The 22,630-nt window shown below is 42.2% G+C and overlaps 7 protein-coding genes and 2 non-coding genes across 10 annotated transcripts; 6 read left to right on the top strand and 3 right to left on the bottom strand.

Annotated features, from left to right (window-relative positions):
- Window positions 1–6: 6 nt before the first annotated feature.
- LOC122616216 lies at window positions 7–1,429 on the bottom strand. The gene is made up of 3 exons (XM_043791589.1): window positions 1,374–1,429; window positions 1,065–1,129; window positions 7–770 (listed from the first exon to the last, which is right to left on the bottom strand). Exons 2-3 carry the CDS (start codon window positions 1,116–1,118, stop codon window positions 84–86), a joined length of 741 nt encoding a protein of 246 aa, XP_043647524.1. The 5' UTR covers window positions 1,119–1,129; window positions 1,374–1,429; the 3' UTR covers window positions 7–83.
- On the top strand, window positions 1,143–3,026 carry LOC122616214 (protein obstructor-E). 2 transcript variants are annotated; one of them, XM_043791587.1, is made up of 4 exons: window positions 1,143–1,349; window positions 2,007–2,240; window positions 2,304–2,740; window positions 2,802–3,026. In XM_043791587.1, exons 2-4 carry the CDS (start codon window positions 2,030–2,032, stop codon window positions 3,024–3,026), a joined length of 873 nt encoding a protein of 290 aa, XP_043647522.1. In that variant the 5' UTR covers window positions 1,143–1,349; window positions 2,007–2,029. The 2 variants fall into 2 exon arrangements, with proteins under 2 accessions (XP_043647522.1, XP_043647521.1); XM_043791586.1 differs by lacking the exon at window positions 1,143–1,349 and adding an exon at window positions 1,848–1,952.
- A 362-nt stretch (window positions 3,027–3,388) lies between these two features.
- On the bottom strand, window positions 3,389–4,391 carry LOC122616215 (protein obstructor-E). The gene is made up of 3 exons (XM_043791588.1): window positions 4,164–4,391; window positions 3,675–4,111; window positions 3,389–3,613 (listed from the first exon to the last, which is right to left on the bottom strand). Exons 1-3 carry the CDS (start codon window positions 4,306–4,308, stop codon window positions 3,389–3,391), a joined length of 807 nt encoding a protein of 268 aa, XP_043647523.1. The 5' UTR covers window positions 4,309–4,391.
- A 632-nt stretch (window positions 4,392–5,023) lies between these two features.
- Window positions 5,024–6,470, top strand: LOC122616683 (probable chitinase 10). Its single transcript, XM_043792222.1, has 5 exons — window positions 5,024–5,033; window positions 5,185–5,220; window positions 5,283–5,519; window positions 5,630–6,114; window positions 6,246–6,470. Exons 1-5 carry the CDS (start codon window positions 5,024–5,026, stop codon window positions 6,468–6,470), a joined length of 993 nt encoding a protein of 330 aa, XP_043648157.1.
- Window positions 6,471–7,459: 989 nt separating this feature from the next.
- Window positions 7,460–13,575, top strand: LOC122617599 (GATA zinc finger domain-containing protein 10). Its single transcript, XM_043793518.1, has 3 exons — window positions 7,460–7,576; window positions 11,465–12,171; window positions 12,289–13,575. The coding sequence occupies exons 2-3, from the start codon at window positions 11,495–11,497 to the stop codon at window positions 13,061–13,063; spliced, it is 1,452 nt and encodes a 483-aa protein (XP_043649453.1). The 5' UTR covers window positions 7,460–7,576; window positions 11,465–11,494; the 3' UTR covers window positions 13,064–13,575.
- Trnav-aac lies at window positions 8,602–8,674 on the top strand. The gene has a single exon. It is a non-coding gene; the product is annotated as a tRNA-Val (tRNA).
- Window positions 9,179–9,251, bottom strand: Trnav-aac. Its single transcript has one exon. It is a non-coding gene; the product is annotated as a tRNA-Val (tRNA).
- A 4,361-nt stretch (window positions 13,576–17,936) lies between the features above and the next one.
- Window positions 17,937–19,892, top strand: LOC122617306 (tetratricopeptide repeat protein 36 homolog). The gene is made up of 3 exons (XM_043793129.1): window positions 17,937–18,284; window positions 18,341–18,516; window positions 18,572–19,892. Exons 1-3 carry the CDS (start codon window positions 17,975–17,977, stop codon window positions 18,641–18,643), a joined length of 558 nt encoding a protein of 185 aa, XP_043649064.1. The 5' UTR covers window positions 17,937–17,974; the 3' UTR covers window positions 18,644–19,892.
- A 1,375-nt stretch (window positions 19,893–21,267) lies between these two features.
- On the top strand, window positions 21,268–22,395 carry LOC122617474. Its single transcript, XM_043793346.1, has one exon. The coding sequence runs from the start codon at window positions 21,372–21,374 to the stop codon at window positions 22,383–22,385; it is 1,014 nt and encodes a 337-aa protein (XP_043649281.1). The 5' UTR covers window positions 21,268–21,371; the 3' UTR covers window positions 22,386–22,395.
- Window positions 22,396–22,630: the final 235 nt, after the last annotated feature.

Raw genomic sequence — 22,630 nt, 5'->3', positions numbered from 1 at the left:
TCAATATCTTTTAAGGATAAGTATTTATTTGGAGACTATTTATAATATGTTCCTTGGATAATACACATTTTATGACTATGTGCCTATTTTCCCTGCTTGCGCTGGATGATGTCCTCCTTGAGGGCCCTAATCCGATCCCGCTCCGCCCGCAGACCCTCCGCTTGGCCACGCAGATCACTGGTGAAGTCCGTGAACATGTTGAGCATGGAATTCAGGAGCTCTGCGTTGTCGGGAGGAGTGGACGACGTGGATGGGTTCTCTGCTTGGGCACTCTCCACGGCCTCCACGGACTCCGCATGGGCCACTCGAACCTCAGAGGAGGTGGTCTGCCTGCTGGTCTGGACGGAGGTGGTGCTCTGCACCTGCACCGTTTGCCTGGAGGACATGTGCTGCTCAATCATCTTGGTGGTGTCCACCATGTTTTGCACGCGCTTGAACTGCGCTTTCAGGTTGGCGATCTCGTTCAGCTTTGCCTGCAGATAGCTGGCCTGCTCCTCCTTGTCTGCGTCGCCCTCTTCCTCGGCAGATGGTGCCTCTTCCTGGTTGGGGGAGTCTGCCGGCGGACTGGAGGATGAGCCAACTGATGCCGTCTCCGCTGAAGATTCAACCTGGTAATGCTCCTCCTCCTCGGTGGTTTCCCGCACTTGTCGGCGCTGCGCATTCAGAAGGGTGAGCTCAGCGGCTCGCAGGCGCAGTGTCTCCATCTCCTCGAGCAACTGGCGGTGCTCCTCCTGCATCTCTTGCAGCTGTCTGTTGGAGGCAGCTAGGCGCTAAAGAAATAAAATATGATACATTTTGAAAAATGATGAAATATTTATAATTTATAGATTATACAAAAATGAATATATATGTATTAAAATTCCTTTTATTTAGTTTACTGGTATAGAAGATGCTGAATACTCGAATTTCATTTTAACTGAAACCTCTAGAGACTTTAGGCTTATTGGCGTGACTCATTTTGTTGTCTAAAAGGAATGTGTCACGGTACGTATTTATATTTGATTTATATTTTAAAGATGTTTAAATAACATGGGTCTTGGGATTCCCGGAAGACTCCAGCTTACCTCGCTTAAGGCGGCATTGTCCCCATTTTGGGGCCTATTTAGTTCGTTGACCATTTTCTAGGTTCCTGCGGAGGAGAAGAGGGAATAATTAAATCGGTGTTATGTATATCGTGCACGTTGATTATTTTCTCAATACAAACAAAGGCCCACCGCAAGGCGGTCTGTCTATAAATAAATGGCTCTTTGTTAAATTATTTTTCAGTTAGAATAGTGTCAGTCATCTTGGCATTCTTGAAGACAAAACTAACAAGTGCACTTATGAAAATGTACACCACAATACACAAAGTATATTATAAGTGAAAATTGTACTTTTTAATTATTTTCGATCCTCCGAGCGATGAGCTGTGCACAAAGAGATGCCCAAGTTTCCACTGAAACGAAGTGCCGAAAACGAAAATGTTTTGAAACGTTTTCGTGTATGTGTAGAATTTTCAGAACCAGCCGACACGCTTTTCCACAGCAATATGAAAGTCTACAAAGGAGAATTTTTAAAATGTTTGAAAAGAGCGGTTACAAACTAAATTAAAAATATGTTTTAACATATTTACAAAATTCTGTAATATTTGATTCAAGTGTAACAGAAGCATTAAGCTCAAAGAAGAATTATATAAATTTAAATATTAATAGATATTTTAGATCACATAAATATGAACCACTGTAAATGCACATGTACATCAATTGAATGCAGATTTAGTTGAACCCATTTTGAAAATAGTGATCCAAATTTAGAACTCCAAGAGTCATAGCCTTTCCCACCAATTCATTTGCCAGTTGTTTGCAATGTGTACATCGATAGAGTGATAAGATTATCTGAGGCTTGAACCTTATAAAGGTACATTTTCACGAGAGAAAAGATTCAGTTGAATAAAAAGCAGACAATGAGTGGAGGTGTGCGATTCGGGAGTTGGAATACAACAATATTATAATTTTTCTGTTTTGCAGTAATATGGTATTTTATCTGCCTGATGTGTGGAGTTCTTGGAGCAAGTGCCAACGACTGGGAGGGCTCTGGAACAACAGATAGCACCGTAGAAACGGATTCAACTACTACTACTTCAACTACTTCCGGAGTGGAAAATGGTCTGATTACCGGCAACTTGAGTCTCTGCGGGAATGTGGCGGATAATGTGTTTCTACCCTTTGTGGGTGACTGCAATAGGTACTACCTCTGTCGCTGTGAGTTGGGAACCTATCATCTCAGTATTTTGGAATCATCATTTTAAAATGTTTATTCTTCAGCTGGTGAAGCCATAGAACTGCAATGCGAGTTTCCCTACGAGTTCAATGCCAATACCCAGAGCTGTGTGAATCCCGGCGAGGCTGATTGTTTGCCCACCTGCGAGGCCTTCCATTTCAGCACCTTCAGTTACCAGAGAACCTGTACGAGGTACGTGCTGTGCTACTACGGCAAACCTGTTCTACGGCAGTGCCAGGATGGCCTTCAGTACAACTCTGCAACCGATCGCTGTGACTTCCCCCAAAATGTGGATTGCGTTGAATCCGAGTGTTCCATCTACTCCAATGCGTATCATCTGCGCTATGTGCCCAGCAAGGTATCCTGCGATAAGTACTTCCTCTGCGGCAACGGAATTCCCAGGGAGCAAACCTGTACCGCTGGCCTTCACTTCAGCACCAAGTGCGATTGCTGCGATATTCCGTCAAAATCGGACTGCCAGGTGATGCAGATAAACAGTATTCTTTTAAAGGGCGTAGTTGAATAAACCCTTTACCTTTTAGATCCCAGCTGAGCAAAGAAAAGTGCGGCAGCACCTGGCACTTTCACCTCGTACTACTGCAGGAATCTGCCCTCCATCCGGGGTGCATTTCTATGTCCACGACTCTCGACAGGATGCCTATTACTACTGCGTGGAGGGACATGGTTTGGTTCTGGATTGCTCGCCGGGTCTCTGGTACGATCCCAAGGTTCAGGAGTGCCGCGAACCCCAGAATGTGGGCCTGTAACTCTAACTCTGCCAAAGATTTCATTTATTAAATGATTAATAAGCATATGAACCGTTTATTAAGCTTTTTCGGTTGAACTTTTATTAGTTATTCCAATTTAACGTATGTTTTATGTCGAAATAATACCATTGGAAAATAAATTGAATATTTATAAGCCACACCAATTCTTTAAAATTAAGTCGTTCCAATAAGTTCATACCATTGCTTACTAATTTCTGTATGCAATTCTGTTGCACTTTTTAAATTTTCAGAAGAATCTATGATAATAAGTATATACTTCATTTAGGACTCTTTAAAGAGTAATACAGAGTAATGAAAATATTCGGTTCGTTAAAATCGTAGTGGATCTTTATTTCGAGTAACTAGTAGCCCACGAAGGTTGGCTCCCGGCACTCCCCGCGCTCGGCATCGAAAACCAGACCGGGTGTGCAGTCCAAGGTGACTCCACGACCATTCAGGCAGTAGTAGTACGCATCCTGACGCTTCTGGTGGGCAATGAAGTGGGCGCCCTCCGAAGGACACTCGATGTCGGCACTGCGTGGGGGAGCTCTGGCGAACGGCAGGATATTCCGCTGAAGGCTCTCCACCTGAAGGAAATTTCAAGTTTAATGTGGCTCACTGGAAAGTTAAGATACCGAAAACACCCACCGTGCAGTTAACTTTCGAGGGGAAATCGCAGCTCTGGGTGCTGGGATTGTACTGCAGACCACTTGTGCAGTTCTGCACCTGAGGAAGACCGTCCATGCAAATGTAGTACTTGTCACAGCGAGCCTTGCTGGCAATGTAAACGATGTCATCCGCGTTGTTATTCCGGCTGCACAGGTTGTCCACGCAGTCGACGTATTGCGGATAGTCACAGCGATCGGTCAGCGCATTGTACTGCAGTCCATCGGAGCACTGGCGGATCACCGGAGTGCCGTCGAAGCAGAGAACGTACTTGGTGCAGGTGCGATCGTAGCAAAAGGATGACAGGCCACGGTTCTTACAGGATCCAATACAGTTGACCTCCATCAGGGCCACACATTCCTGATCCCTTGCATCGAAGTAGTAGCCCTGAGGACAGTCACGGGGCACAGCCACCTCATCTGGGAAGGAGTCAGGTGAACTAGATATCCACAGGTGTTGTTGGTAACTTACTCATGCACAGGTAGTACTTGCTGCAGTTGCCCACCTGCGGCACAAAGAGGTTGCTGACCACATTGGAGCAGACATTGATATCCCCATCCGCAGCGCTACAGCTTCCAATCAGGGCAACCAGTGCCAAAAGGGTCAGGCGATTCATCACTTTGGTAAATAAACCAAGTTAGCTAATTTTGGTTCCATAACTGCGACTTATACTCACTATTCAAGGTTGGGTCCCCGAGGTTACTATCGTCTTACCTCGAAAAACCCGTCCATTTATAGGCAAAAGCCACTTGCCATTCAATCTCCGCTTTGTTTTGATTCCCTGCGAATTGCGAACCTTATCAGATGTGGATGCATGTTTCTACGTGGTAATTGGATTGTTCTTCCTCATTCAAATTCGGCGGGCGGAGATAAGTTCGGAGTACAAGAGCCCATAATCGGGAACATACACCTCTGTCAGCCATTAGGAAACACGTGTAGTGATGAGTCACAGTTCATCTACCCACGGATCGCCCAAGACCCGATGTAATTGTTACAAGTGTTCGGTATACTTGGATAGGAGGCCTTATTAGTTTGAAGATCAAATAATCGTTAAGCATTCAAGTAGAAAGTTGTAGTTTTTAGCATCAAATATTTGAGTTACACCTTACAAGAAGGATTCAAATCCAAATAAAATGTATTATTCTATGAAAAGCTTGTATTTTATAATATTTTAATCGCAACTGCGCAGTAATAAATTTAGTGATTTAACTACTCGTGCAGCCAAGCGATAAAAAACTAAAGGAGAAGGGAAATTAAAACACTTTTCATTGATATCCACGAGTTCTGAGAACCAGACTATTTATAGCAATTCGAATATGGTTATTATCGCGATGTTTGGTGGTGGCAAATTGAAAGTCGAAATGTTTGCAGAAATAATGGCGTAGTTTTCCAATAGAGGAGTCGTGTGCCGAAGTACCGCGTTGATAAGTGTAAGTTGGCAAAAACTCATTAAAGAGAGTTGATATAAAACGAATATTTTCTGCGCTGATAGCGAACAGTTGTGGTAGACAGTTCAAACTATCCAGGAGTAAGTTGCTCAGAAATGGGACTCTCTTTGATTCATCACCTAATAATCCGGAATTTCCAAAGTGAAGTGGCTATTAAACGGGCCTCTACTGTTGATCATTTTGATGGTTCATCAGAGCCAGGCCGACGAAGATCTTGTGGTGGCCCCCAGTCCAGACGACGATGGCGATGACTTGGATGTCCAGGATACGAATATTTACGATATGTACAACAACACCCAGATAAATGTTTGCAGTAATGTGGCGGATGGAGTTTATTTGCCCTACGTTGGAAATTGCTCAAAATACATCGAGTGTGAAAGTTAGTTATATATATACATATATGATTTAAGACAGCATACTATATTTAAGAGCAGCTGAGAATCAGTTGTTCTGGAATTATTTTAAACTAAACATTGAGTGCTTTTTTAGACAACACCATAAAGGACGTAGGCAGCTGCATGGATTTGGCAAAGGATAATTCACAGATTTGCGATCCAACCCAGCCATGTGAGCTAGGATACGATCCTGTGCTCCAGGTGTGCACCTACATGGAGAAGGTACAGTGCCTGCCCACCTGTGAGTCGTACCGATTGAGCAGCTTCTGCTACGACAACACCTGTACCAAGTACGTGCTCTGCTACTACGGAAAGCCTGTGCTACGGCAATGCCACGATGGACTCCAGTACAACAACGAGACGGATCGCTGCGACTTCCCGGAGTACGTGGACTGTGTGGCCAACGACTGCTCCGCCACCTTCCAGCCAGAGGACATCATCTACCTGGGCAGCAAGGCCTCCTGCAGCAAGTACTTCGTCTGTTCCAATGGCCATCCGTGGGAACAGGAGTGTGCTCCCGGTTTGGCCTACAATCCCAGCTGCAAGTGCTGCGACTTTGCCGAGAATGTCAACTGTACCGTGAGTAGGGGATATATATATATATTTTTTAAATTTGATCGGTTTAGTGCTAGCAAGGGTTTGTTTAAGGTGAACTGGACTGCTTTATCAAACAAAATATGATTTTTTTATTTATATATTAATATTTCCAGGTTAAGGCTGCAGCCAGAAATATTCTGCCATATTCCCGAACCCCTTTGCGTCGTGCTGACATTAAGTGTCCCCTAATGGGAACTCACTTTTTCCCACACAAATCTCGCCGAGATGCATACTATTATTGCGTCGAGGGACGTGGAGTCACACTGGACTGCACTCCGGGCCTTTACTTCGATCCCAAAGTGGAGGAGTGCCGCATGCCGGAATTCATTGGTGTCTAACTGAGTTGGGGAAAATAAATAATTGAAACCTTTTGTCCACTTGCTTTTGACATTCGATAAGTAGTGCCATTTGTGACTGTAAAAAGTGATCAACACTTCAAATGTGGGGAAGAAATAATAACATTTTTAGTGTCGTTATTATAGGTGTATTAAACAGGCTAACAAAGTAGATCATTTGGTCTAAGGCTAACAAACTAGCTAAGTGATAGTAAAATAAAATAGATCAATTTAATGATGAATTGTACGCTGCAAACGTTACAATTTGAATTGGATGGTCGGTTCACAATGGTGTTTTCTACAAGGCGCATGTGCCGTGCAGCCACTGTGTTTATTTTTCAAAAAAGAGAGAAAGAGTGCTCCACAGAGCCCCATTCATGCTCTTCCGTGGCAAACGCCAACCACCCGCTTGCCCACCAAGTGGCACGGCCACATATACAGAAAGCAAAAACAAAACGCTGTCTGATGGCAAAAAGAAAAGGAAACCCACCCGTTTGGGGGTGGTGGGGAGTGAAAGAGCGCTCTGCGAAACTCATGAAAGTGAAAACGAGCGCGACGCTGGCCCAGCTGCATTCACACATTCAGTTGGCTGCGAGTCCTTGCGCCGTTCGAATCGCAGGCGAGTCTGCGGCACCACCCATCGTCCATCGTCCATTTGCCAACACAGAACCTCACAGCCACCCACCACCCACCGCCCACCTGCGTCTCGGGCCGCAAGGTTGGCAAAATACAATTATTCGAGCGCGAGTCAGCGGTGGCTGATTTTTTGAACTGAATTCAATTGTATTGAATTGAATTAAAGTGAATACAAAGTTGCAAGTCGCATGAGTCCTTCGTGTGACGGGTTGTTCGCAAGAAGGATATTTATTTGCCAAGCCAGCTTGCGTGTGTGTGTGCCGTGTGTGTGTTTGTCGTGTCGGGTCAGTTGAGCGTTCAAGGACTCTGCTGCAGCAACTACAAAATAGCCTGAAAAACCAGTGCCAGAAACAACAATATGTGTGCAATAAATGCGAGAAACGTGACAGCAACGTGCCAATAGGCAGAGGCATTGAAAAGCTGAAAGGAACACCACGTTTTTGGGCGAACGAGAGTCCGAGAAAATATTGCAGGTAAAAAGCAGAGTGATGCACTTGAAAACAACCCACATCTGCACATTCGCAGACAGTATCGCATGCAGTCAGCGCATTGCTCATACGCAGCGTGTACGCCATCAAGTGGGCAGGGAGACTTTGTTCCCTCCTATTGCCTTTTGTTGGCACGACAGACAGACCGACAGCCCGACAGACAGACAGAAGGACCGACGGTCAGTCAGTGAGCCACCCGCTAAATCCTGAAAAAGTCACTCGAATAAGAACTAAATCACTTCCCGCCAACGAAAAGAGCGAACGGCAAAGGTTAATAGCAAAAACAAACCATACGAGTGAGAGTAAAATGGCCAAAACGGGGTGTTTAAACAGCACGGGAGATTTGTTTCTGCTTTAAAGATAACAGTTTGCATTTTGTTTTGGCATCTTGCTCCAATGACGCATAGATTTTATCCAACATAAGTGTGTGAAAAAAGACAAAAAAGTAAATAAGAATGATTCCTACTTTAAAGTTTACAATTTGTGCTTTGTTTTGGCATCTCTTCCGAGTGACGCATAAATGTACATTTTATCCGCTGGAGGTGAGGATAAATGTTTGGCATTTCATTTATGCAATGGTCGTTGTGTTGGGATAGCTCTTTTTCCCATGAATTTCCTCAATAACCGAGGAATTTTGTTTAATAAACATTTCGTCGGCTATGCCAGCGTCTCATTTGCTCGGAATTCATTCCAAGCTCTTAATATATGAAAGAATGATTATAACGAGTTAAATGAAGGCTAATAAAGCGTGCATTAAAATAAATATATAGTTTTAAAATCACTAAATTTTCACTAAGAAAGGAAAAACAATATAATCATGGGAACTATACATATACAATAACCAAAGAGCTTTTAGTCCCTAGCTCATGTGTTTGCCTTTATTTTTAATCACATTTGGATCAACTTTAGATTAGTTTAGATTTCCGCTTTGATTCAATTTACTGGCACTTTGCCCAAGCGAAAGCCTCATGTGAGTCAGAAGGGCCTCTTTGGACGCGCTCAGCTCAACTGTTTCCGTGGTGTAGCGGTTATCACATCTGCCTAACACGCAGAAGGCCCCCGGTTCGATCCCGGGCGGAAACATGTTAAATACTTTTTTTATTTTTGTTCTATTTCTTATTTTTATACATTTTTACTAAATCATCCGGCCTATGTAAAAATATAAGTTTTAACCAATAAAACTGCACTAGCTAAGTCATATTTCAAGTCAGCCTGTATGAGGGTAGATATTTTTGGTTGATAATATCAACTTGATATCAATATTTAAGTAACAGGATTCAGTTTGTATATATATTTTCAATAATATATTCCATTAGAAATATACACAACCATGGTTTTTTTGATGTTGCTTCTGCTTTGCGTATTTTTTAATTTGTGCTACAGAAATTTCAAGATTCAAAGTAACATAAAAAGCGAACACTAAAGACCTAGCAATAATAATCGAAATATGTATGCATTTTGATTAAAACACAAAAACTTTATTACAATTTTATATTTACTAATAGCCAAAAGAGAAATTTAAGCATTAGTGTTTGATGCCTTCCTAAAGTAAAAGTAAAATTTAAGATATGCAAAAAAGTTTTCACCTGTTTCCGCCCGGGATCGAACCGGGGGCCTTCTGCGTGTTAGGCAGATGTGATAACCGCTACACCACGGAAACAGTTGAAACAAGCGCGGAACGGAGGCCAACTTCAGCGACCCGAGCTGCGTAGGGTCAAATATAAAACAGGTTGCGGGAATAAAATCGGATAGTGTTATTGTATCTATTTGTGTGATTTTTAGTGTTTCAAGGAGGCCCAATGATCGGGCAGTTTGCCATTGTTGATGGCATTCAAGCTCAGCGAGGGGAAAGAGCGAGGCTGATAATAGAAATATTATAAGGTGGCTGTTGAGATAGTGATTCATATATGTATGTATGTATGGTGTTTTGTTAAAGCTAATTGAATGGGCGTTCTTCGAGGGCAGATTCACTTTCATTTTCTATGCTGGTAGACCAAAAATTACTTTTATGATTATCTGGCAAGGGAAATAACTCGTTGGGCAATGTCAATGCCCGACCGGGATCCATCTAGTTCCGCACAAATCTTGACCAGCATCGAGGCAAATCGAGCTGAACTCTGCCCCGAATGGTAAGCAAACGAAATGGTTGTAATCGGGGTGGCAGGAGCACAAAGCATTGAACCCACCAGCGGGATGTGGGGATGTGGAAATGGTGGTGGCCAAACACAAACCGAAATCCGAGTGGCGCCAGCCGAGAAATGGAAACGAAATGAACCTATCAAAAGGTTGTCAAAATGTCTCTTTTAAATATGTTTATTTTATTGTCCTCGCCCGTGCTCGAGTATTTATTTATTCGCACTCAGCTCTCTATGGCATTGCGTTGTGTAATTCTGCTCTCGAAGATGTTGACAGGCATTGAACTTTGAACCTAGCTGCCAAGTGGAACAGGAAAGTTCCCAAAATAAAAGTTATTTTATTGTGCGGTTGACTTTTATGGCCTTTGGTCACGGTGCTCGATGCTCGGTGCTCGGTGCTGGATGCTCGGTACTCGGTGCGTATGTGTACTCGATTGTTTACACGACACGGCAAATTGTCTGTGGGATAATTTAAAAAATTCATTATTTTTCCCGCCGTCATCGTTGATTGGCTAACACCACAGCGACCACACACAAAAAGCCAGTCCAGAGGGACAGTTCAACGAACAGCTAAGCGAGCTAAGAACCAAGAATGCAAACACCAGGCACAATGGGATCGGGGGCTTCATTCTCTACCAAAACACTTTCAAGAGCGGAGGGGAAAGTACGTGTCATAATTCATCTTTGAATAGTTCGTGAACCCGAAGCCTGTCAACTTTGCTTTTCTGGCAACAAAGGTGTTCCTAAATCAAGGGGTTGTTTTAGGGAATATTTTAATTAACTTTGTTTCGATCAGAAGTTTACAGGTTTTTCTACAACCCTCTGTAGCTAAGTGCATGCAAGTAATTGAATCAAATACTGTTAAATAAACAAATAGAACATTTTCTTGCCCCCCTATAAACCCCACTGCCGACCGGCCATGTCCTTTCCAAACACCTCACATCCACACCCACACCATCGACCAAATCTGTCTGTGCGTTTTGGCGCGCTGGGGTCCTTGTGGCCGTGTTGGTGTTTTGGGATGTTTTGGATGCGGCTGGGTGCCAATGACACGGGAAGTGAAAGCGTTCAATGAATGTTTTATTTTTCGGGCGGGTTCCTTGACCAGGCAATGGCAGTCGACGGCAACCTTTGTTCCTTGTTGCACCTTCGAACAGGGAAGCACAAAGAGGAAATGCCAAGGCAGGTCCTGGATGGGATTTCCTCGCGGGTGAGGGGCAGTCTCGTGAAATGGGATGCGCACGTTTCCTGTTTTAGCTTTTTGCAACAGCAATAAAGGAACGGAGACCGAGACCGAGTCCGGGAACGTGGAGTGACTCCCTTCCGTCTGGCAGACACAAAGCCAAATGAGTCAGATGCGCTTTGTCTAGTCAAGGATTCTACCCCTTACTAAACACACAGCTTGAACTTCGAATAAGTTTGCAGCACTTAATGCCGACTGTCTGTCTGTCTGTCTGCACTCTAAAAATGCGTACGCTGGATTTGTTGAAATGAAACAATGTTCTTTAAACATGAAAAGTCCTTTTCGTAACTTAAAGTTAAAACAATCTTATTATTGAAGCATTAGGTGGGTGTCCATTATATTGATAACTTTTAAGTACATACACATGTATGTATATAAAAAAGTCTTCTAAATTAAAACTCGTAGTAATAATTTGAATATTTGAATATCATCTTACGATGATAATTTAGACACTATATGCACATAGATTGTTACTAATGTTTTCCATCCTTTTAGTTAACCCAACTTACATTTCCCGTCACCGCGATGCATTTCTGGATTGACAAGCGATCCCAGCAGTGCGGATTTGGACGGTCTCGTGTGGCGGCCTCCTTGTCGCACGCTGGCAGCGGTCTGAGCTACGGTCATCCGCCACGAAGGACCAAGTCCACCAGCTGCAGCAACAGCACTGGCCAGTCAATGCCTCCGGTGCATCGATCTCTGCCGCAGACGCCGTACGACATGCACCAGCCCGGCACAAGTCGCCAGTCGCAGTCGCAGTCGTCATACGGCAACAACAACTCCCTGCACGCCCAGCAGCAGCAACATTCCAGCAGCGGTGGCACCAGCAACAACAATAACTTGACTGCCACCGGCACAACAACAACTGCCAGCAACAATAACCACGCCAGCGGTATAGCCTCCTCGGCAGCCGTCCTCACCGGCAGTGGAACCATCGTTCCGCTCGTGGCACGAGGATCGCACTACAATCACCACGGCAACACGCGATATCAGCCAAGGACGCAGCAGCAGCTCTTGCACCAGCACCAGCATCAGCAGCAGCCACACCTGCATCAACAGCAGCAACATCAGCATCAGCAGCACTACAGCTATCACCATCCGCAATTCGGCAACATGGCCGTGCCCGTGCGACACTACGATGCACATCAGCAGCAGCAGCAGCAGCAACAGCAACAGCAGCAATACTCGGGCAATGTCTACGCGTGAGTAGCTCGAGTTTGAGGTGTAGCCCCACGGCAGATGGCAGCAAGAAACATCTGCACGGGTTACCCTCTCAAGAAAGGATTTTCCTGTCTAACTAACGAACTATCTCATTCCAGTGATGATGCCTACAGCGCGTATCACCACACCGCCCATCACCAGCACAGCAGCAATCACTCGACCAGCGGCAGCAACAACCAGCGACAAGCGACCGCCTACGCCACGCCCCGTCGCCACAATTCCAGCAACAATATGCGACACTCGACGCCAGCAGCAGCAACGGCAGCAACATCAACCGCAGACACAGCAAGTGTCGCCAGTCCAGCGGGAGCAGTTGCTGCTGCACCTGCCACAATGCACAGCAATCAGTTGCAGCAGCACCATCATGCATTGCTGCAGCACGCGGACTCGCAACTGTTGCCCAGCCACCTGAAGTGCGGCATGTGCGCCTCGCTGGTGCTGGCCTCCGTTTTTGTGGCAGGAACAAAGTTCTACTTCGACCACCAGGGCACCGGCCTGGAGGTGCTGATCTTCTGCGTCTTCTCCGCCTTCTTTCTGGCCGCCTGCCTGATCAGCCTGTGCCGCATCCCGAAAGGCCTGTTCTCGAGTTCCAGTCGCTCGAATGGCCGAGCAGCGGTTTGCCACAGTCGTGGTGTCAACTCCTCGTTGGCGGGATCCGGAGCGGCGCAGTCCGCCGGCTGCCTGCTGGAGATGAGCGAGGGACGGTATCTGGAGGAGCGACAGGTGACCACAGTGGGCGGGACGGCGGCTACAGCCGGCCCGCCACCCTACCATATAGCCATACTGCTGCCGGAACAGACGCCGGCGACGATGGGCAAACAACTTCCGTTGGATGAATCTCCGCCGCCGTCGTACGACAAGATTCTCGTATAGGCTGTCGAGGAATTGAGCCTCAGTTGAAGTTCGCGAACCCTGCTCCTTGACAACCAACCCCTTAATGCACAATGCCAAGTACTTTTGCTCAGTATTTTTCTAAAAGAACTATATCACAGTTTATATGAACATTTACACGGCATAGATATACATTAATATAATATATATACATACATATATATCAAATAAACATACATATACGCATACACGAATATTTACTTTTAAGCTCCGAACAATATTTTTACACTTTCTATGACTTGTACTTGAACCCACAACTCTTCCACACCAGACCCAAACATGTCATATTCTACTGTCATTTTTGTTCTGTGATATGCTCGAGATCAAGAAATCATAAGCTATAGTGACCGCGAGATTAAAGTATGTTAAACCATTAGCTACCGAACACGACAAGCCAATGCAACGAGAAAAGATGTAGAAATAGCTGATACAGTCATTAAAGAATTCAAGCAGCAGTATTAGTAGGCAGTTAAGTAATAAATTAACCAATCAAAGGCCCAGTCCTCTTACAAAATACGAAAAGAGAGTGCAATATATTAAGTAAAATATGACATATATTAAATAAAATATCGTAAATGTAACTTCATGTTTTATTATTCCACCAACAATTCACGGTAAATGAGAATAAGCCTCACGCGATGGCAAGATATCTAGCTGGAATTTTTCTAAACACCATGTCCTGTAAGCTACGACATTTGGAAATATTTACTTTTAGTGAATGCTTCTCATTTGATTACTAAAGTAAATTATAAATAATTATTTTGGCGAAAACCCAAATTCAGTGAGACTTATTATACCCGTTGCTCGTAGAGTAAATGGGTGTACTAGATTCAATGAAATGTATGTAACATGAAGAAGGAAGGAAGGAACCAAAAAAATCAACAATCTAAAAAAATAATTTCTAATTTATTTCGGGACTGCCATCTTCCTTCTTCTCGTCTTTATTATAAGGTTATAAGGTGCTACAAGTTGAAGGATTGAATATCTAGTTCCAGACCCACGTGAGATTGCCAATTTCGGAGACCAACATTCACACAGTGAATTTGAGTGAAGGCTTTCAACGGAATCCGTGGGTTCCGGGAATCCCATGGCACCAGACATGCCGAAACAAACACAGGGGATAACGAACGAGTGACGTCATAACATTATGCTTCCACTTTGTATGAATAATGGGTATAAAAAGCCCTTTAAAAAAGTAGTAGACTCTTATCAGAAACAAAAAAAATTCTTGATCGCTTAGCGAAGCAAATTCAAAATTAGTACTTCACAATCTCTCAACTATTAAGGTTGTTAAATCTTAAAATGCTGAGATCAGTTCGTTTTTTGTTGTACGCGGCTTTTATATGGAACACGCATGTCCTGGCAGCACACAATTGTATTGGCTGTGTAAATTTGGAATTATTTACTTCATTGAAAGTAAACATACGATACCTTCAAGGCGAGATAAGGTCTCTTAAAGGGGAATTAGAGTACCAAAAAATATTTTCAACAAAGTATACAAATGTTTCTTGCGAATCCTTTTGTGCCAGAGAAATCAAACCAATGAAAAACCAAATGCAAATATTTTTCACAATATTATTTGTCATCTTCCTGTTTGTCATTTTTATTACACCGTGCTCCAATTGGATCCAATATCGCCAGCAAGAATTGATCGAAAGGCGACGCCCGGAAACAGCAGATTCCGGAGATCCGTACCCTGTAGGACTACACATGCCGTCACAGAGAAGGGGTATCACGGGCGAACAAATTCCGACGGACGAAGTGCCTCCACCATCATATGACAGCATCTAAATCGAACCGCAAATACAATTTTTTAAGCAATTAATTTTGAAGCCATCCATTTTAAAATTGTATGTTAGATCTAAGCCTGCAGGTAATAAGTTATTGAGTAGATAAAATCGACTATCCTGTTTTAATTGTATATACTAATTTTTAGTGTAATTGTAATTGCGGTGGACTATGGGGTAAATATATACCCAAACAATTCATAGTAAAACAAATTTATTATTATTATTAATATTAAGGGACGTCAAAACATTACGTTTCCCGACTATCTGATACCCGTTACTTAGCTAGTGGAAGTGCGAAAGAGACGTTTCAACACTGACCGTTTTTAGCGGTTTGCGTACCTTAGAGTGGGCGTGGCAAAAAGATTTTTGGCAAATCGAGAGAAATTTACAAGACTAACAAATATTTGAAAAAGTATGAGGACATTTTTCAAAAGTGTGAGCGTTTGAAGGCGTTAGGGTGGGCGTGGCAACATGGGTCAACAAACTTGCGCTGCGTCTATGTATCCTGAGTCTGTATGCTTAATCTCAACCTTATAGCTTTTATAGTTGCAAAGATCTCGACTTTCATGCGGACGGACAGACGAACGGACATGGCCAAATCGACTCGGCTATTGATCCTGATCAAGAATGCATTCACTTTATATGGTCGGAAACGCTTCCTTCTGCCTGTTACATACTTTTCAACGAATCTAGAATACCCTTTTACTCTACGAGTAACGGGTATAGAAATAGAAGACCCTTATCAGAAACCACAAAATTCTTGATCGCTTAGCGAAGCAAATTCAAAATTAGTACTTCACAATCTCTCAACTATTGAGGTTGTTAACTCTTAAAATGTTGAAATCAGTTCGTTTTTTGTTGTACGTGGCTATTATATGGAACACGCATATCCTTGCAGAAGACGATTGTTTTGGATGTGTAAATTGGGATGATTTCAATGAATTGAAAGTAAACATACGATACCTTCAAGGCGATATAACGTCTTTTAGAGGGGAGTTAAACACACAAATATATAATGTTAACCAATTAAAGAAGACAAATTATTCCTCCAAATGCCTTTGCGACGAAGAAATCAAACAAGTGAAATCCGATATGCTATTTGTGTTCGCATTATTGGTTGCCATCTACCTGCTTGTCATCTATATTATATGGTTCTGCAACTCGAAGTCTCGAAGAGCGCCCTCGGTAAGAATGGGAATCTCGCAGTCAACTGGTCGCCAGCAAGAAAGGATCGAAAGGCGACGTATGGAAACAGCAGATTCCGTACGAACTGCGGTTCCTCCGCACCCTGTAGTAGTACACATGCCCTCACAAAGAAGGGGTATCACGGACGAAGAAATTCCACAGGACGAAGTTCCCCCGCCGGCATATACCCAGATCATACTTTGAACCTAGAATGAAGAAGGGAAAATCTAATTTACAGTTGCGATGCATTTGAAACATTTCTGTTTCTGTTTGATAAATCAATCAAAATTTATAAAAACAATTTTCTTACATTTTTATATTTTCAAAATAAATTATGAAGCATGCTACACTTATTTTTTCTTTGCCGCGGCTGCTAATCGCTCTTAACATCTATAACTGTGCGTCCTCAGCAAAGCAAAGCAAAGCAAAATTAGTAATTCACAATCTCTCAACTCTAAAGGTTGTTAACTCTTAAAATGCTGAGATCAGTTAGTTTTTTGTTGTGTGCGGCTATTGTATGGAACTTGAATCCTATCCTGGCAGAAATCACAACTCTTAGATGTTCATGGAACATATGTACTGAAATACAAGACATTGAACGCATTAAAAACAATCTTCAAGATGAATTAATGCAGCTAAAAGTGGAATTTCACAATTTAATCAAGAGTATAAAGGATACCAATAATGTTTGCGATTTAAAATCCGGCACAGTAATCTATCAAGTGAAAACCGAAATGATAATATTGTCCGTAATACTGGTAACCATTTTCCTGGGTGTCCTCTTAATTATGCGGATCAGCAACTCGAAGGCTGCAAGATCGCCCTCGGTAGGATTGGGAAATTCGCAGACAACCGGTCGCCAGTTGGAATTGATTGAGAGGCGACGCCCGGAAAGAGCAGATTCCGGAAGTCCACCTCCGTACCCTGTAGCAGTACACATGCCCTCACAAAGAAGGGGTATCACGGACGAAGAAATTCCACAGGACGAAGTTCCCCCGCCGGCATATACCTAGATCATACTTTGAACCACGAATGAAGAAGGGAAAATCTGATTTACAGTTGCGATGCATTTGAAACATTTCTGTCGGCACTTTGATAAATCAATCAAAATTATAAAAACAATTTTCTTACATTTTTATATTTTAAAAATAAAAATAAATCATGGAACATTCTACACTTATTTTTTTATTGCTGCGGCTGCTAATCGCTTTTAACATCTATGACTGTGCGTCAAAAAAAAAGTCCAGTTGTTGTTGAACAGAAATTATTGAGAAAAGAGTTGGACTAGTGCTAAAGTATTTCGCCAGATGGCTGGCGATCTTTTGAAGAAAATAAGATTTACGCCATTAAGCATAGATCAATCATAAGATAACTATAAGAAAGCTAAAACTATATGATACCAACATTCCGAGTAAGGAATGTTCAAATTCAAATCTATGAGGAAAGCGTTAAAATGAAAGTCAAGATAAATTTAGTAATATATACTAATTAATACTTTTAAAAGATAAAATCGTATTATTTCTTTTATAAACCATATAAAACTATTTTAAAGATTTGTTTATTTTTTGTTTATAAGATGTCTTTCTTTTAAAGTCGCCGAATAAATATACCATACATTTATTATTCAAGATTTATTGTATAATTAGGAAATTAATTGAAATAAAACACAATTAAAAAGTTAATTTAATCAACCAAGAATCTACTTTTGTAGCTTTGATCGTTTTGATTTTGAGAGGCAGTGAGTAGTAGATATTCCAAATTAATAAACACGACTATAGCAATGTAACTTGTTTTTAATATGTGTTTCTCTCTCTGACTAAACAGGTTGGGCTCCCTCATTTGCATTTAGTGGTCCCGCAACTATTTTGTATTTTTCAACTCAGTTTGATCGAACCAATAAAGTAAACCACATCGTAACATGCCTCAGGCCAATCTAAAGTTAAGTCCACATGATCAACAAGTGCTCGATTCAATTTTCAATCCCCTCGAGCTCAGCAGCCTACAGACAAATGACCTAATTCCCGCTGAGTCCGACCTCAGGGATGTGGAGCCGGACACCCAAGCCATCAAAGCTTCCAGGGACCTGGAGCTAAGAGGCATTGCGTTATCCGAAAGTGGGGAGCTTGATGAAGCCCTGGATCTATTTGAACAGTCATTAAATTTGGCCCAGAGGTCTTCGGTGCTAAATAATAGGGCACAAACTTTACGCCTTGCCAAACGCGATGAGGGTAAGTAAAACAATGTAAATTTGATTTTACACATTCCCTTTAACTCCCTTTCATAGAGGCCCTTGATGACCTAAACCGAGCCCTGGAACTGGCCAGTGATCAGCAGACCCGCACCAAGTGCCACGCCCACTGTCAGCGTGGGGTCCTTTATCGTAAACTGGATAATTTAGAGGCGGCTCGTGCCGACTTCGAAGCAGCAGCCCAGCTGGGCAGTAAATTCGCCAGGGAACAGGTTATGTAGATACTAATTACCGAATAAATTTCATCTAATACGGTTCTCGTTGCAGCTAGTGGAAATAAATCCCTTTGCCGCTCTCTGCAATCAAATGCTTCGCCAGGCATTCGATCAGCTAAAGTAACAGGATATGCTCTAGAATTTGTATGAGATTTTGGGTTACTGGCATATGTCTAAATACCGAAATGAGAAAAGTAAACAAATTTTAAACCTTTGCGTTAAACAACAAACTATTGCACTACTTGAAATTTAATAGATTTTTGATTCGGTACTCAGGAAATCTAATAGAGAAACCAAAAATCTATCCGTACGTTCTTAACTAGTATTAAAAACTTCTCGAATCTAAATCATTAAATTTTCAATAAAATTTTCACTCTCATTCACATTCCTTAAAATAAATGTTTTAAATATATAGCTAAAAATTAAAAGTAAAGCAAATTTGTTACTATTATTATTATTGTTATTAATAATAAGTGACGTCATAACATTATGCACATATTTTTTATGATTAATGGGTATAAAATAACCTCCAAAAAATACAAAACACTTATCAGAAAAAACAAAATTGTAGGTCGCTCAGCAAAGCAAAGCAAAGCAAAATTAGTACTTTACAATCTCTCAACTATTAAGGTTGTTAACTCTTAAAATGCTGAGATCAGTTAGTTTTTTGTTGTGTGCGGCTATTGTATGGAACTTGAATCCTATCCTGGCAGAAATCACAACTCTTAGATGTTCATGGAACATATGTACTGAAATACAAGACATTGAACGCGTAAATAACAATCTTCAAGATGAATTAATGCAGCTAAAAGTAGATTTTCACAATTTAATCGAGAGTATAAAGGATACCAATAATGTTTGCGATTTAAAATGCGGCACAGAAATCTATCAAGTGAAATCCGAAATGATAGTATTGTCCGTAATACTGGTAATCATTGTGCTGGGTGTCCTCTTAATTATGCGGTTCAACTCGAAGGATGCTAGATCGCCCTCGGTAAGATTGGGAACCCGGAGATTGACAACCGGTCGCCAGTTGGAATTGATCGAAAGGCGACGCCCGGAAAGAGCAGATTCCGGAAGTCCACCTCCGTACCCTGTAGCAGTAAACATGCCGTCACAAAGAAGCGGTATCACGGACGAAGAAATTCCGAAGGACGAAGTTCCCCCGCCGGCATATACTGTGAACGTCGAATAATGATGGGAAAATTTGATTTTAAGCATTTGAAACATTTCTAAAAATCTAAGACCCTAAAAATCCATCCGTACGTTCTTTACTAGTATTAAAAACTTCTCGGATCTAAATCATTAAATCATCAATTTGATTTTTTATGAATTTTCAATAAAAGTTTCACTATTATTCACATTTCTTAAAATAAATGTTTTAAATATATAGCTAAAAAATAAAAGTAAAGCAAATTTTGTTACTATTATTATTATTATTATTAATAATAATAATTATATAACATTATGCACATATTTTTTATGATTAATGGGTATAAAATAACATTCAAAAAATACAAAACTCTTATCAGAAAAAACAAAATTGTAGGTCGCTCAGCAAAGCAAAGCGAAGCAAAGCAAAATTAGTAATTCACAATCTCTCAACTCTAAAGGTTGTTAACTCTTAAAATGCTGAGATCAGTTTGTTTTTTGTTGTGCGCGGCTATTGTATTGAACTTGAATATCCTGGCAGAAAGCACCACTTTTATATGTCCATTTAGCATATGTACTGATATACAAGACATTGAACGCGTAAATAACAATCTTCAAGATGAATTAATGCAGCTAAAAGTGGATTTTCACAATTTAATCGAGAGTATAAAGGATACCAATAATGTTTGCGATTTAAAATGCGGCACAGAAATCTATCAAGTGAAATCCGAAATGATAGTATTGTCCGTAATACTGGTAATCATTGTGCTGGGTGTCCCCTTAATTATGTGGTTCAACTCGAAGGATGCTAGATCGCCCTCGGTAAGATTGGGAACCCGGAGATTGACAACCGGTCGCCAGTTGGAATTGATCGAAAGGCGACGCCCGGAAAGAGCAGATTCCGGAAGTCCACCTCCGTACCCTATAGCAGTAAACATGCCGTCACAAAGAAGCGGTATCACGGGCGAAGAAATTCCGAAGGACGAAGTTCCCCCGCCGGCATATACTGTGAACGTCGAATAATGATGGGAAAATATGATTTTAAGCATTTGAAACATTTCTATCGGCACTTGTATAAATCAATCAAAATTTATAAAAACCATTTTCTTACATTTTTATATTTTCAAAATAAATCATGAAGCATGCTACAGTTATTTTTTCATTGCCTCGGTGTGCTAATCGCTGTTGAAATCTATGACTGTGCGTCAAATTGAAATCCAGTTGTTGTTAAACAGAAATCATTGAGAAGCATTCCCAAGAGTCCACAAAATTTGCGCATATTTATCAACATAAAAAAGAGTTGGACTAGTGCTAAAGTATTTCGCCAGATGGCCGGGGATCTTTTAAAGAAAATAAGAAAACTATAACTATAGGATAATGTTGGTGAACATTCCATTCAAATCGACGAGGAAAGCGTTAAGATGAAAGTAAAGTTAAACTTAATAAATATTAATAAATATGTTTAGCGGGTACACTTAAAGTGCCGGTGGCTTGCTGCAGTTTGCTGGTTTGAATGTAAGGAGTTTGTACTCTATTCATGAAATGGATCAGATCCTGTTTTGCCTAAAGCTTCATAGATATATTATATTGAGCGACATTTTTCAGTATAATTTTGTAGCTCCCGAAACAATAACCCACGTTCTTCGTTTTTATATTTGTTCTTTTTTTTTCATCCCCTGTTTTGATCGACTCTTGTGGCCATGAAACGGGCCTCGAGGGGCACATCGCGCAACTTTCTCCGCGAGAACCGGATGATGGTGAGCCAGGCGTCTCCAAACTACCAGCTGCCCACCGCCGCCTCAAAGGCCAGATGCTGTGGTTCAGTAAGGTTTCTTTTGGCCGCCACCCAGCGGGGCTTGAGTGGTGGAACAGGGGCTAAAGTAGTTCCCAGCCAACGGAAGCTAGCCGAGAAACAGATCCAAACCGAGGACATCAGCGACGAGCGGTTTCTCAGTGCCGCCCTGCTCAAGTGCTCGGATAAGACCCAGCCCCACTTGCAATCCCGTAGCGAGGGCGATGATCCAGCGGACGGCAGGGGAGGAGAGTTCCTGAACGAAAGACAACGACTGCGACGCACTGCGTCCAATTTCGAGCTGGGCAGAATGCCGGAACAACGCGATAGCTATCAGCCGGGGCAGTACATATTGCACCGGCCGTTAGCTAACGCGTTCGGCATCTTGCCCGGCGGCTTGAATTACCTGGACAACTGTTTCTCCTCCAACCGAAAACTGGATGAAGAGGCATCTCTCTGTTCGCATTCCATCAAGGCGAGTTCACCAAGAGTACGCCAAATGGACATTCCCGAGGTGGTGGATGTGAACCCGGAGGATGTCCTAAGTGTGCACTCACAGGAGTCCTGTGCAGAGCTAACGGATTTAGATGAGCAGCGCCGAGAAGCGGAGGTCCAATCACCGGAGAATTCTCCGACGGAGTCACCTGGGGAGTCCCAACCCATCCTGCTTACCAGTGAGCAGAGAACGCTGCTTATGGAGGCCGCCCGTAGGCGGCAAAACCAATTGATTGCCGAATACAACCGTTTGCCGCTTTCCATGGGCACATTGCGAGTCCGGAATCTCAAGAGACAACTGGAGCAGCAGTTGGATGTGGTGGACTACGACCTCAGCAGGCTATCGCTGGCGAATGTGTATTTGAACCAAGAGTCACAATTTGGAACAATCGCTTATCAAAAATTGTCAACCAAAATAAAGGCATAGCTCAAATCAATATTGCTTGGGAAGGATATTATCAGAAGGAGTTTTTCCATCAACGCACTTAAAAAAGTGGTAATAGTTCAATACATTAATATTCTTAATATGTTAAGGTAATATTCGTATTTATATTGCTTTAATTATTAAGGTAAGTATGGTAGCTAATAAGTAAAAGTACTGCATTTGGCAAGTCAGTTTGTATCTGTCAAAGGCGTAAAAGAATTTACCTTGTTACTGCTTTATCATAGCAA

This window comes from Drosophila teissieri, chromosome 3L (assembly GCF_016746235.2).
Source record: "Drosophila teissieri strain GT53w chromosome 3L, Prin_Dtei_1.1, whole genome shotgun sequence".
Taxonomy (NCBI): Eukaryota; Metazoa; Arthropoda; class Insecta; order Diptera; family Drosophilidae; genus Drosophila; species Drosophila teissieri.
Note: the sequence above shows the minus strand (reverse complement) of the source record. Positions and strands in the feature narration are given on the sequence as shown.

What these genes read in the sequence shown, in the direction of transcription:
- LOC122616216 (XM_043791589.1), bottom strand. Translation starts at nt 1,118, where the DNA reads ATGGTCAACGAACTAAATAGGCCCCAAAATGGGGACAATGCCGCCTTA. An exon ending in ACAATGCCGCCTTAAGCGAG is followed by an intron (nt 771 to 1,064) that starts GTAAGCTGGAGT and finishes TTATTTCTTTAG; the next exon opens with CGCCTAGCTGCCTCCAACAG.
- LOC122616214 (XM_043791586.1), top strand. An exon ending in TAGGTACTACCTCTGTCGCT is followed by an intron (nt 2,241 to 2,303) that starts GTGAGTTGGGAA and finishes TTTATTCTTCAG; the next exon opens with CTGGTGAAGCCATAGAACTG. An exon ending in CGTCAAAATCGGACTGCCAG is followed by an intron (nt 2,741 to 2,801) that starts GTGATGCAGATA and finishes TTTACCTTTTAG; the next exon opens with ATCCCAGCTGAGCAAAGAAA.
- LOC122616215 (XM_043791588.1), bottom strand. Translation starts at nt 4,308, where the DNA reads ATGAATCGCCTGACCCTTTTGGCACTGGTTGCCCTGATTGGAAGCTGT. An exon ending in CAAGTACTACCTGTGCATGA is followed by an intron (nt 4,112 to 4,163) that starts GTAAGTTACCAA and finishes ACTCCTTCCCAG; the next exon opens with ATGAGGTGGCTGTGCCCCGT. An exon ending in CCTCGAAAGTTAACTGCACG is followed by an intron (nt 3,614 to 3,674) that starts GTGGGTGTTTTC and finishes AATTTCCTTCAG; the next exon opens with GTGGAGAGCCTTCAGCGGAA.
- LOC122616683 (XM_043792222.1), top strand. An exon ending in AAAATACATCGAGTGTGAAA is followed by an intron (nt 5,520 to 5,629) that starts GTTAGTTATATA and finishes GTGCTTTTTTAG; the next exon opens with ACAACACCATAAAGGACGTA. An exon ending in CCGAGAATGTCAACTGTACC is followed by an intron (nt 6,115 to 6,245) that starts GTGAGTAGGGGA and finishes TAATATTTCCAG; the next exon opens with GTTAAGGCTGCAGCCAGAAA.
- LOC122617599 (XM_043793518.1), top strand. Translation starts at nt 11,495, where the DNA reads ATGCATTTCTGGATTGACAAGCGATCCCAGCAGTGCGGATTTGGACGG. An exon ending in TACTCGGGCAATGTCTACGC is followed by an intron (nt 12,172 to 12,288) that starts GTGAGTAGCTCG and finishes ATCTCATTCCAG; the next exon opens with TGATGATGCCTACAGCGCGT.
- LOC122617306 (XM_043793129.1), top strand. Translation starts at nt 17,975, where the DNA reads ATGCCTCAGGCCAATCTAAAGTTAAGTCCACATGATCAACAAGTGCTC. An exon ending in CCTTGCCAAACGCGATGAGG is followed by an intron (nt 18,285 to 18,340) that starts GTAAGTAAAACA and finishes TCCCTTTCATAG; the next exon opens with AGGCCCTTGATGACCTAAAC. An exon ending in GTAAATTCGCCAGGGAACAG is followed by an intron (nt 18,517 to 18,571) that starts GTTATGTAGATA and finishes TTCTCGTTGCAG; the next exon opens with CTAGTGGAAATAAATCCCTT.
- LOC122617474 (XM_043793346.1), top strand. Translation starts at nt 21,372, where the DNA reads ATGAAACGGGCCTCGAGGGGCACATCGCGCAACTTTCTCCGCGAGAAC.